General features: G+C 35.5%; 1 protein-coding gene across 1 annotated transcript in view; it reads right to left on the bottom strand.

Annotated features, from left to right (window-relative positions):
- The window catches only part of LOC150110328 (TOG array regulator of axonemal microtubules protein 1-like), a 323,432-nt gene that overhangs the window by 255,813 nt on the left and 53,585 nt on the right, over positions 1 to 14,034 (bottom strand). The window contains exon 3 of the mRNA XM_090392920.1: positions 6,590 to 6,771. Within this exon, the coding sequence (XP_090249046.1) occupies positions 6,590 to 6,771 (182 nt within the window). The remainder of the gene's footprint in view (positions 1 to 6,589; positions 6,772 to 14,034) is intronic.

Raw genomic sequence — 14,034 nt, 5'->3', positions numbered from 1 at the left:
AGAAATGATCAACCTTGGTTGATCATTTCTAAAAAAGATTCTATGGGGGAGTCAGGTTAGTAGTATGCCAGTCCAGCGCTGCTTTCTATTGAAGGATAGTTACATGTAAGCTAAATTTCAACTGCAACACAAGCTATACTGATGCAAAGGAAATTATGACTAGTGAAAATGTAGTGACTAGTGAGTGAGTGAGTGTAGGTGTAGATGCCTAAGGGAACTCCCCATACCCAAGTGCATTGCCCAACTGTGAAGTCTGGTGACAGAGGTATCTGGCACTCTTTCTTGTACTACAGACATGGATGTTTTGTGTGTTTTATCATAAAATGAATGTTAGTATACACATAACACTTTTAAAAAATATGATACTTGACCAGACTTGAGCACAGTAATCCAAATGTGGAAGTATCAATGCCTTATAAAGGGGGGAATAATAACCTCTTTATCTCTGGATGTTAGTGTGTTCTTCAATAACCAAGTAAACCCATGTGAAATCTTGGACACCTTAGCAATGTGCCCTCTGAACTTCATCTCCCTATCAACCCCCCCCCCCAAGTCCCTAGCCTCATCAATCTCTTGATGTACTGTTCCATCAATGTGGTACACAGATGGTAATCTTTTAATCCCAAAATGCATAACTTCACACTTTTCCACATTGAATTGACATCCATTACCTTTTGCCAGCTTATTTAAATCATCCTGCAAACTCTCAACATCAGCTTTATTTTTTATTGCGGTATCCAAGTTTGTATCATCAGCAAACGACTGAATATCTCCCTTCAAGCCATTTCCTATATCATTTATGAACAAATTAAACAATAACGGCCCAAGCACAGAGCTCTGAGGCACACCACTGGTCACCCGCCTCATCCTGGACTCTGCTCCCCCATACACTACTTTCTGGTATCTTTCCATGAACCATTTTCTTATCCATATCACCAGTTTAGTATCCATCCCCATCTGCTCTAATTTGCACAACAGTATTCCATGGGGTATCCTGTCAAAAGCCTTAGCAAAATCCAGTAGTATCACTGTGTAGCCATTTCCATTGTCCAACTCAGATGTCATTCTATTATAAAAAGTTAATAAATTACTAAGGCAGGATTGACCTTTAATAAAACCATGTTGGCCCCTATAGAGTATCATATTCTGATCCACCAATTCTTGAATTCTGTCCATAACCAACTTTTCCAATACTTTTACCACCACTCCCAGTATGGTGATTGGTCCGTAATTAACTACCGCAGTCTTAGAGCCACCTTTATGCAAAGGAACCACTTTGCCTTCCATTCCCTAGGGACCACACCAGAGTTCAAACTTAAGTTAAATAACCAAGTAAGAGGCGTTGACAATCCCTTTGCACATTCATGCAACACCTGAGCTGATATTCCATTTAAACCTACAGCAATGTTTGCATTTAAATTCTGCAATATACTAAGTACCTCTGATTTATTAACTTCAATTCTCACACTGGTTATTGCTACAGGTACAGAGATATCCTCTACATAACAGAAATATCCTCACTTAGGTAATAGAATTTTGAAAAGCATTAATCAGTAACTCTACTCAGTAACTCGACTACTACATCTGAATTGGTCACCTCACTACCATCAGCACCCACTAAGGTTATCCTTCCAAAGTCATTCTTCCTTTTACTTGCCACATAGCAGAACTATTTGGGATTACTCTTAATCTCCTTGGCTAAGGTCTTCTAATAATCTGATTTAGCTTTTCTCACTATGTGGTAACCTTCCTAGCTTGAGCCTTGTACTGCTCATGGATGTACTGATTGACTTTCTCCTTGTAAATTCTCCATAACATTTTCTTTTTTTGCAGATCAAGCCTAATACTACTACTACTCATCCATCTAACACCTACCTTGTTTGTCTTCCTGACCATGGGGACACAATCTGATATTGCCTTCCTCAGATACCCGCTGATTTTATCCCATGCGCTGCTAACATCTTTCCCCTGCAATATGTTCTGCCATGGGACCATGCTCACTCCGAAGCTTGCTATAATTACCTAACCTGTAGTTCTGTTATATACCCCTTCTTAAGAGAGAAATCCACAAATTTTACAACCTCCCAAATCAATACTACATGACTGCTCTCACCAATTGGAGGTAACGATAACACCTTACTTATGCATATGTCCTCTGAACCTATGACCAGATCCAACACTCTCACACCATGAGTCAGTTCCTTCAGTTATATGCTGTTTCAAGTAATTATCTCTTAGAAGGTGTATGAATTCTATTTCCTTTTTGCCACGGGATATTTCCTCCTTCCAACTGATATCACCATAATTAAAATCCCCCATAATAATCACTAATCCTGCACTCACTGCACTAATTTGATGATAATGAATTCAATATCACCTCCTGTACCCCCTAGCTTATAGCAGCAACTAACTATATATTTGGTTGTGTTGGTCACTATTTCACACCAGACCACCTCAAATGAACTCTCATTCACACGTCTATCTTCTTGATATACTACTTTCTTTGGCTGCAACTCATCAGCTGTCATCAACAGTACTCCTCCCCCAGTTCTATCTTCTCTATCCTCCCTGCAAATACTGTACCCATCACATTCAATTCCAGTAACCACATCTTCTGCTGACAGCCAAGTTTCACTAATGCCTACAACTTTTGGTGAGATTGCACTGACTAATGCCCCAAATTCTTCCCTCTTATTTTGAATGCTTCTTGCATTAGTATACAAAATTGCATACATATAAAAATATAATTATATATTTATATTTATTTATTTTTAATAATAAATTTATTAAATAAATAAATTTCTTTAATAAATTTATTAAAAGTGGGAAAGAGTATGAGAGTCAGGCCGGAGTGTGGCATGTTTGGTCTGGGTGTACGTAACCCGTGGCGAAAGACTGTCTGAATTTGTCCGTGCTAACAGATTAGTTATTACCAATACCTGCTTCCAGAAACATCCACGACAGACCTATACTTGGACATCTAACATTGATAAGTCAAGGCACCAGATTGATATCATCCTGGGTCTCCAGCGGTGGAAGACAAGCATCTCTGATGTGCATACTTGTCCTGGAGCAGATTGTGGTACAGACCATCAGTTAGTAAGATCCAAAGTAAGACTAAGACTCCGAAAACTTCCAGGTCAGGCACATCCCACTACATTGCATTAGAGTAATTCCTAGTGGATTCACAGAAGAAACATCAACTCGGTTAGATTATTTTTTGGAGACCAATCAGGAGAACTCACCAGAATTGCTTTGGGAAGGAGTCAAGGTGATAATACAGGATACAGCGAAGAAGTACCTCAGCCCAATAAGAAGACCAAGAGACCCATGGATATCAGATTCAACATGGGAACTAATCAAAAGAAGGTGCTTGGAAAAAGAAAGAGATACAGGGACTGAAGAATACAAGAGATTACACAGAGAAGTCAGAAGAGCCATCAAGCAGGACAAGGAAAAGTTTTACTAACAAATGTGAAGAAATAGAGTTTCAGATGAGAAGGCACAATTATAAAAGGATGTTTCATTTAGTTCGTGACTTAAAGCACAAGTTTAAGCCTAAATTGAATGTCATCAAAGACAGGAATGGATCATTACTAACAGAAGAGTTGGAAATCAAAAACAGATGGAAAGAATACTGTGAGGAACTGTACAGCAGAGTGGATAAAGAAAATTTGGAGCCCTCCCACCAGGAAAATTTTGATTTGGAACCTCCTTCACTTAGACATGAAGTTGAAAAAGCAGTTAAACAGCTCAACAGCAATAAAACCCCAGATGCAGATGAAATCCCAGCAGAGTTAATTAAGGCCACAGGGGATGGAGGGTTAAGAGTGTTTCATAGATTGATTACAAGGATATGGGAGACAGGATCATGGCCTAGAGACTGGAAGAAGTCAGATTTCATACCATTACATAAGAAAGGTGATATAAAGGCATGCAAGAATTATAGAACTATTAGTTTGATATCTCATGCAAGCAAAATTTTATTGAAGATCATGCTAAATAGGACTGGGGCCAAAGTTGAGGCAGAGATGCCCGAGGAACAAGCTGGCTTTAGGAAAGGTAAAGGCACCAGAGATCAGATCCTTTGCCTTAGACAGATCATAGAAAAATATAAAGAATTCAGACTACTCTGGTAATGTGTTTCTTAGACTACTCTAAAGTTTTTGACTGTGTTCAGCATGTGAAACTATGAGAAGTAATGAAAAGAATGGGTTTTCCTCAACACACTATCAGGTTGATAGCCAACTTGTATAAGGAGCAACAAGCCATGGTAAGAACAGGTGTTGGATTGACTGACTGGCTTCAAGTTGGAAAAGGAGTTAGGCAAGGATGTTTACTTTCTCCTCACTTGTTTAGTATATATGCGGAGGACATCATGTGTGAATCATTGGATGAGCTCAGAACAGGAATTAGGATAGGAGGTAGATTGATCAGTAATCTGAGGTATGCTGATGATACAGTACTCCTTTGTAATGACATGGAAGAACCAGGACTAATTCTTGACAAAATTAACAAGATCAGTAATAACAGAGGACTTCAACTCAATCCTAGCAAGACAAAGATTATGATTCTGAAAGGAAATACAAACAGAGAAGCTCTTGAGAAACAAGCGTACCTTAATAGAGAAAGAATTAAGTAAGTCAGCAAGTTTGAGTACCTGGGATCCATTATTAATGTGAAGAATTGCTGTTCAGAAGACGTCAGAAAAAGGTTAGGAATGGCTAAAACAACAGTCAGAGACCTATCTAAAATCTGGAAGGATGGATCTATCTCCATGGAAACAAAGTTGAGTATTTTGGATGCAGTTGTTTTTCCAACAGCAACTTATGGATGTGAGACTTGGAACCTAAAGAAGTCAGATAAGAAATGGATATCTGCTTTTGAGATGTGGTGTTACAGAAGGCTGTTGAGGATATCATATACTGAAAGGTGTACAAATGAATGGGTATTAGAAAAGATCAGCAGAACTTTAAGGCTTCTTAAGGATATTGACAGAAGAAAGTTAAAATATTTTGAACACATAAAGGATGAAAAGGGGGACTTCTCAGAACAGTAATAGAAGGTAAAGTTCTTGGAAAAAGAGGCAGAGGTAGACCATCAATGAGATAGATGGATGGCATGTGTGGAGTGACTTATCTTCAGAGAGTTGAGGCCACCAGAAAAGCCAACAACAGGACTACATGGCGAGGCCTGGTGTGGCACATTACTGAGTATCAGAGTGACCATATGGCATCTGTAGATGCCCAGTGAAGTGAAGAAGAAGAATTAAATAAATAAAAAAAAATAAATAAAAATAAAATTATTTAAAGGAAACTGAACATTGCTTAAAAAAACCAAATTGCATAGATCGTCCTTTCTTGCTCTCTCTCTCTCTCACACACACACACACTTCTTTCACTACGCGTTATTCCCGCTTCCTATGCAGGGTCCGCGTGTTACTTAGATGCGACTACTTGTTAGTACCACTCCCAACCGACCTGTCGCCTAGTCTGCTGCTGGGGAGGGGGGTATATTTTTGGCTGTAGAGGCATATGTTCACAGGGTCGGTTTGCCTGCTTGCAGGATGAAAAACGGCAGATAAACTGGTGTAAAAAAACCCTACTGCCCGCGCCCAAGACCGGCTAACTTGGCTATGCCTGAGGAAGATCCTCAAGTTCCTCACGTCTTCAACGGGAATCGAACCTGGGACACTCCTTCCCCAGGCATATGGTTGCAAAGCGCAAAGCCACTAGGCTAACCGCGCAAACTCTCTCTCTCTCTCACACACACCATTAACTCAAAAAATCCTCTACACAGAAATAGATGATATTCATACCAGCTGGAAAGTGCTAAAGAACTTATTTTAAACTTGATGCAAACATAAGTTTCTGTGGTTTAGCAGATTCTGTGAGAAGTTTTCAGTATTGAGACCATAATATGATGTAAATAAAGAGTTTAATAAAAGTAAGCAATTATTACAAAACTTGTTGGGTTTTAATTGCTTATTTTTATTAAATTCTTTATTTAAATCATAATTATTTTAAACTTGTTTAATATTTTTTAAATGCTTTCATTTATTTAAATCCACAATAATCAATAAACAAGAATAAAAATATAATAAATCCATAATAAATAAAGAACTAAATAAAGAAAAAAATAAATCCAATAATAAATAAAGAACTTATTTTAAACTGAATTTAATTAATTAACTTAATAAACAAGAATAAAAATATAATAAATCCATAATAAATAAAGAACTTATTTTAAACTTGATGTAAACATAAGTTTCTATGGTTTAGCAAGTTCTGTAAGAAGTTTTTGGTATTGAGCCATATCATATAAATAAAGAGTTTAATAAAAGTAAGCAATTATGAAACTTGTCAGGTTTTAATTGCTTATTTTTGTTAAATTCTTTATTTACATCATAATTATTTTAAACTTGTTTAATATTTCTTGAATAAAATAAAATAAACAAGAAAAAAAATAAAAACAAGAATAAAAATTAACAAACAAGAATAAAAATCTAATAAATCCAATACAATAAACAGCATGATATAACAGTTATTGTTATTAAGCACCGAAGAAGCTTTATTAAAAAAAAACCGACCTCATCTATGTACAGTCCATTACTTCCAGTTTTCCAATATCTTGATATATTGCTGGATTCATGAGGTGGGGAATCTGCTTGCCGACAAGATGACATTCGCTTTGAATGCCAACCAGCTGAAGAGGTTCTAGCAATAGCTGGTGTTGTTAAAACAGATTTTTCTTCTGAAATAAGCTTAACACCTAATGAAAAAATTGTGCCATCATCAAATGAATATTTTTAACAATCAAATTAAATATAACTGCTGTTTCTGAAAAAGAAAAATCATTTTAATATTGCTATACTAGATCTATCATATGCATATTATGCAACACACAAATATATTATCAATTAATCAGATAATACCTCATTGTGTTATGATATTATGTAATTAAAAGACAATTATTATTTCATTCTCAAAGGTTGAAAGGATCATCCTAAAATTCCAACAAATGATCCAGTAGCTCTGTGGTTACTACTCTGTACAAAATCTTGGAAAAAATTGTTAACTCTTGTCTTTTTATAGTTTTTTTTGGAATCAGCTTCAGCCCTAAGAAACAACCCAAACCTCAACAAATTTGGCTGCATGAGACTGCCTCAAATTTGGGAAATTGCCCAAGAATACCAACATTGCCCACTAGGGTGCACCATCAGGACTTTAGGAGAAATAATAGCTTCCTGCTTCTTCCTCACTTACTGATTGTTGTGCCGGCGTGCACGTGTCTTGTTCTTAAGTTTCTTGAAAATGGCATTTTCAAGAAAAAATTTTAATATATTGAAATATATTAAAATTATTTTAATGTATATCCTAGTTTACGTTGTAATTTCCTTAAATTATTTAGTAAAAAATGATAGAAACATAGCAATGAACACCAGTATGCAGCAGAAGAGGTGTATCACATATCACAAAAGCTGTTCATTGCTCTTTGGCACTTATCTTCTAGTTGGCATGAATGAGGTAAGAAGATTAACTTTTTATCAAAAATGAGTTCCAAGAACTTTGCCTCTGTCACAGCTGGGATTATCATTTGTCCTAATAATCTCAGTTCTGGTTCAAGACTGCATTTCAGCAAAAATACTTCAGAGAACACAAAGCTTCTTTCGATGAAAACTGAAGGCTATTTGCAAGCACCCAAGTAGAAGCGTAGCTAATGCTTGCTGGAAATGTTCATCCTCATACTGCATGAATGAAAAAAAAAAAAAAAAAAAAAAAGTGGTAAAGTTATCAATGCAGAATGCATGGATAACTTTATCACTTTTTCTATGAAATTTCTAGGACTTTTTCTATGAAAATGGGAAGTCCTCTTTCTCTGGCTTTAGCCAACTTTTATTTAGAACATTTAGAAAAAGTCCTCTTCGCATCTATTTTCCTTCAACCATCTTTTTGGGTAAGATATATAGATGACATCTTTACTATTTGGCCTCACAGCAAAAATGCTTTACCTTCTTTTTTAAACAGTATTAATTCCTTGCATCATCGCATAAAGTTTACCATGGAATTAGAAGAAAACAACCAGTTATCTTTTTTAGACGTTCTCCTCATCCAGTCACCTTCAAATATTCTTACAACTACAGTATACAGGAAACCAACATTCACAGGTCATTTTATATTCTTAAAGAATCAGCCCATCATCCATGTCAAAAAACAGGAATTATAAAATGCCTCATCAGAAGAGCCAAAACGAATTGTTCTACTTTTGATTATCTACAGAAAGAACTTTCTACTATCCAACAACACATGAAACTCAATGGCTTTCCTGGAAAAAGTACTCAACGTCTTCTCAATTCTTATAATCCTCCACAAAACAACAAAGTTTCAATACATCGAGTGCCTATTCCTTATATCTCCAGTATTTCAGAACCCATCACAAGAATTTTAAAGAAATATGATTTAACAACTACGTATTCACCTATTAACAAATTGTCTTCTCATTTTCCTTCTCCTAAAGACAAATGCTCAACTTTATCTCTTCCTGGAGTTTATCAAATTCCGTGCAACTGTGATCTCTCTTATTTTGGACAGACTGGACGTTCTCTTGAAAAAAAGAATCCAAGAACATCAATCCTCCATTCTTCACAACAAATCTGAAAAGTCTGGATTGGCTCAACACGGGATTGAAACTGACCACAGCATCTTTTGGTCCAGGACTCGCCTCTTACATAGATCCCGTTATAGGTTCGAACGTTTGTTCAAGGAAAGCGGGGAGGCCTTGCTCCATCGCCCCAACCTGAATCGTAATGACTGTATATCTATATCAAAAATCTGGGAAAGTCTAATCAAGATTACTCATTAATTAAATAATTGATTTTTTTTTAAATAGCAAATTCAATCATGGTTCTACTTCAAAATATTCCGTTTCGTACTTAGTGATATAACATCACGTGCCGTGTTCTAATTTTAACGATCTATTATTGGTATTCTAGCTTGTATTTTTTAAACTGTTCTTGTAATACCACTGAAGATGGTCTGCTATTTCCAGACCGAAATATTTGGTTAAATAAATATCTTTCTTGTGGTTACGTGATTATATCATTTAGATCAGGGTGATCCATGGAAGACGGTGATAGATGTCTGGCAATCTTACAATGGATATCATCTGGTCCTACAGCAGTTAGTCAACAGCAAAACATGAAATGGCAACTGCAACATAAGTTCATCACGGTCATCCAATAATATTGCTGGGCCAATTTTAATAAATTTGTGTCGATATTAAAATGCCATGTGTGACAGACAGCACCATCTATGGGGAGCTTAGTGTACCAGTTTCAACTCTCTACCTGCATCATTCAGTTGCAGGCACACATTTGACTAACACGTGACACACTAAGTGGCTGTAATGTTAAAAATAAAGTTTTTCATCAAAGAAGGGCTTTCTCCAAGTGCTATCAAACAGCAATTGGATGTGTTTATGGGGAAGCTTCTCCCTCATATTCCACCATGAAGAAATGGGCTAAACAGTTTCGTCTAGGGAGGGAGGGAGGGAGGGAGAGCACTGAAAATGATCCTCATGATGGTCAGCCTGTGGAAGTGATTACTAAAGAAATGTCTCTTGTTGAGGCGGAACTGCTCAATGACAGATGGCAGAAGCTCAAAGAAATCTCAGCAAGGTTGAGGCTTTCTATAATAACTGTCTTTTGCATCATTCACAAGAAGCATCACATGACAAAGATCAGTGCAATGTGGATGCTCCGACTTCTCTCTTCAATTCAGAAGAAGCATCGTGTGACCTGTTCCCACAAGTTTTTAGAGTTTTGCCAAAGGAATCAGAGAGAAGTGCTGAAATCCATTGTCACCGGGGATGAAACCATGGTCCTTCATTATGATCCTCTTTCCAAAAGGGAATCCATGGAGTGGTGCAAAACAGGCAAGCACGGCCAAGAAAAGCCAAGGTCACTGAATCCACCAAAAAAAGGTCACGGCAACAATATTTTGAGATTGCTGGGGAATTCTCTCGATTGACTTCAAGGAAAAGAATACCACCATGAATGCAAAATACTATGCTTCACTCCTGCACAATGCCATAACAGAGAAAATACAAGGAACGATAACAACAGAGAGGACAGTTCAGGCTTGGCATTCCATTTCTCCCACACTCACCATAACATTGAATGGGATAAGAGCTCCATGCCATATATAGAAGAAGACTACAGTTCCCGCAACATCAAAGAGGCTAATTCACTCACAAGGTATCTAAACAGAAACCAAGGGATGATTTTGTGTGTCATTTAGATATCACTCATTAGATATCTAAACACATCATAGTTTAATTTCTCTGCTAACTATCAGACACCTGCTGAGCAATGCCTGACCATGTGCCAGTATCCACGATCCACGTGTTTCAGTTGTACTTGTGTAACGGTTCCTATGCATTCAGTATTTTTTTAGTAATGTATTGATTAATCAAAGTTGTTGTGACTCTTTCCTCTCAAACTGTAGTTTCCACTATCTACTAAAAAAGGCAAGTCTAGTTGTCTTAAGGTGGCAGCCCCACCACTAGGATACCTATCGTCGTGCTAGTCAATTAACATATTACTTTCAAGTCTCAATGAAATCCAAACCGGACAGAAAACATGGGAAACGACTGCAAACTGGAAAAGGTTAAGAAACTTTAGAAAAAGAAAAACGTGGTGAAATATGGAACATTAGAAGCATAGCACATAAAGAAGAAGAATTAGAAAAAATTTTAAATGACGAAAATATAGAAATTGCAGTTCTTATAGAAACAAAAAAGAAACTTAAAGGAACAAAAGAAACAGCTAACTACAATATCATACATAGTGGACAAACAAATACATGCAAAAGCTGGTGTAATGATTTGGATCCATAAATCAATTAAAGCAAAAATAACTCATTATACATTCTGGAATGAAAGAATATTAGAAGTGTGATTAAAATTAAATAAAGAAAATTTAGCAGTTGTTGGAGTGTATATCCCTGAAGAAAGAAAAGAAGAAGAAATGATTACTTTTACAAAGAGTTACAAGGAATATATGAAAAATTAAATAAAACAGACCATATAATTATAGCCATCTGGAGATCTTAATGCCAGAATAGGAATGAAAAAAATTAACAATAATATACAAAAATTTGGAGAACTAACAGTAAATAAAAATGAAAAGCGACTCATTGATTATATAATGTATAATAATTTAAAAACAATGAATTCATTTTACAAACATAAAAATATACATAAATATACGTGGTGTGCAAGAGGACAAAAATCAGTAATAGACTACTTTATAGCAAATGAAAAAAGCAGCAAACCTCTTCCTAGACGTTAAAGTTAGAAGAGGGCTAGAAATTGTCACAGATCACTATTTAGTACAGGCAAAACTAAGATTTCCACCAAACTGATTATAAAAAATACAAAAAATAAACAAACTAGAGAAACAAAATCTAATTACAAAATAAGACTAAATGATTCAAGTATAAGAAATTTATACCAACTGAGGATTAATAACTACTTAGAAAAAATACAAGAAAATGAAGACATTAAGAAAGAATAGAATAATATAAAAGAAATTATCGCATCAGCAGCATATGAAAGTCTAGGAACACACAAAAAAATCATAAAAATAAAAAATTATATATATGGGACAATGAAATAAAAACAATAATTGAAAATAAAAAGCTGGCATTCAAAAGATGGTTAAGTAGCAAAAAAACAAGAAGATGAAATTGAATATAAAAAAAGACATAGAGAAAGCTGGGAAAAATTTGTATCATATCTAGAAAATGCATATACAAAATAAGACCCAGTACATACAAAATACTAAAACACATGAATGCAGATATAAGAGAAACTACAAATATAAATTGTGAAATAGATGTAATTTCCAAATCTGGCATGGCAAGCGGGTTTTTCCTCCTGGAAACTCGAGTTTTTCGTCCCGCAAACTCAAGAAAATCGACCGTAGAACCCACATTATTTCAGACATTAAATATATTGTGTCAGGGTTAGGGACCACGAGATGGCGGCACATTTGAGCCATCTCTCTTCACCGTGTACTGCTTAATTAGTGATAGCCTTGGGCCATCTATCTCTGATTGGTACCAGTGGAGATTGAACTGCCCACTCAGTCTCCAAAAGTTAGATAAGGCTAAATGGCCTCACCTACTCCCCGTATATGGGAATAAAAAGGTGTTAGCTGATTTTTTCTGAAAAAATTTCATCAAAGATTACTAAAATTTTTAAATAAAATATATACAAATGGACAAATACAAATAGAATGGAATACAAGCATAGTAATACCTATATTTAAAAAAGGGGATAACACAAAGCCTGCTAACTACAGAGGGTATTAGTTTATTGAATACATGCTACAAAATATATAGCAGAATATTTAATGAAAAACTAAAAATACACAGTGAAAAAATGTTATTAGAATGTCAAAATGGATTTAGAAAAGGATTCTCTACAACTGATGCAGTTTTATGTTTAAAACTACTTATAGAAAAAAAGAAGAGAATTTAATTTGGAAATTCATCTTTTGTTTATAGATTATGAAAAAGCATTTGACAAAGTAAAAAGATATATACTGCTTGATATATTACAAAGAATAAATATACCCAATATTTTACTACATGCAATATTGAATATATATAAAGATAATGAAATAAAAATAAATGAAAAGTTGTCTGAAAAACAATCTATAAACCAAGGAGTAAGACGTCAATGCCCTCTGTCTCCAACACTTTTCATTATCTGCATTAATGAAATATTAATACAGTGGAACACCTTAAACAATCAAGGTATAGCAATTTCCCAGAATAACAAAATAAATACGCTATTATTTGCATGATCAGGTAATAATATCAGATAAAGAAGACAATTTACAAAGAGCAATATATAATTTAAACATTATAGCAGAACAGTTTGGAATGAAAATTTCCATAGATAAAACTAAAACAATGCCATTTTGTGGACAAACTCCAGTTAGAAGCAAAACAGTTACTAATAATAAAATAATAGAACAGATGTCCGCACGGTTAGCCTAGTGGCTATGCACTTCGCAACCATATGCCTGGGGAAGGAGTGTCCTAGGTTCAATTCCCATCGATGATGTGAGGAGCTTAAGGATCTTCCTCAGCCATAGTCAAGTTAGCCAGTCTTGGGCGTGGACAGCAGGGTTTTTTCCACCAGTTTATATGGTGTTTTTCATCGCGCAAGCAGGCAAACCGGTCCAGTGAACACACACACAGATTACAGTCAGGAATACTGACCCAGCCATAGGTCTCATTCATCAGCTATGCCGGTTCCGGAGCCCGGATAAAATTTGGGGGGACTGAGATGGTGCCGTACCTCCCCATAAAGGGGACTCGTGGTCGTGTATCATCATACGATTATTATTATTAATAGAACAGATAAATACTTTCAGTTATCTTGCATGTGAAATATCACATGAAGAAGAAAAACACATAAAATTAAAAACTTCAAAATTTTTACAGATTATAGGCCTGATAAATAGAACACTCAACCCAAATATAGTACAAAAAGTAACATGCTTGAAAATATACAATACTTTAGCAGTGCCCACATTATTATATGGCAGTGAAATTTGGGCAATAAACAAACAAGATAAACAAAGAATAAAAACAAGTGAAATGAGATTTATGAGAAGAACTGCAAAATACACATTAGATCAAAAAAGGAACAAAGACATTTTAAAAGAACTAAAAACAAAATCAATAGAGGAAAAACTAAACAATTATAAATAAAAATGGATTGAACATGTAAACCAAATGGCTAACACCAGACATCCTAAACAAATACTAAAATAAAAGCCAACTGGAAAGAGAAGGCAGAGTAGACCTCAAAAAAGGATATTGGATGGATAATGAGACCGGAACAGATCAATATGGTCTATACCCCTTAATTAGTGTTATGATGATGAAAGTTGTTTATTTATGTTCATCCAAACCCAGATGAAGTCACCAGTTTATGTGGCGACACTAGCAGTATCAA

Source organism: Typopeltis vanoorti, chromosome 1 (genome assembly GCF_054136105.1).
Source record: "Typopeltis vanoorti isolate ZY-2024b chromosome 1, IOZ_Tvanoo_1.0, whole genome shotgun sequence".
NCBI lineage: Eukaryota > Metazoa > Arthropoda > Arachnida > Uropygi > Thelyphonidae > Typopeltis > Typopeltis vanoorti.
The sequence above is the reverse complement of the archived record's forward strand: the minus strand, read 5'-3'. Positions and strand labels throughout refer to the sequence as shown.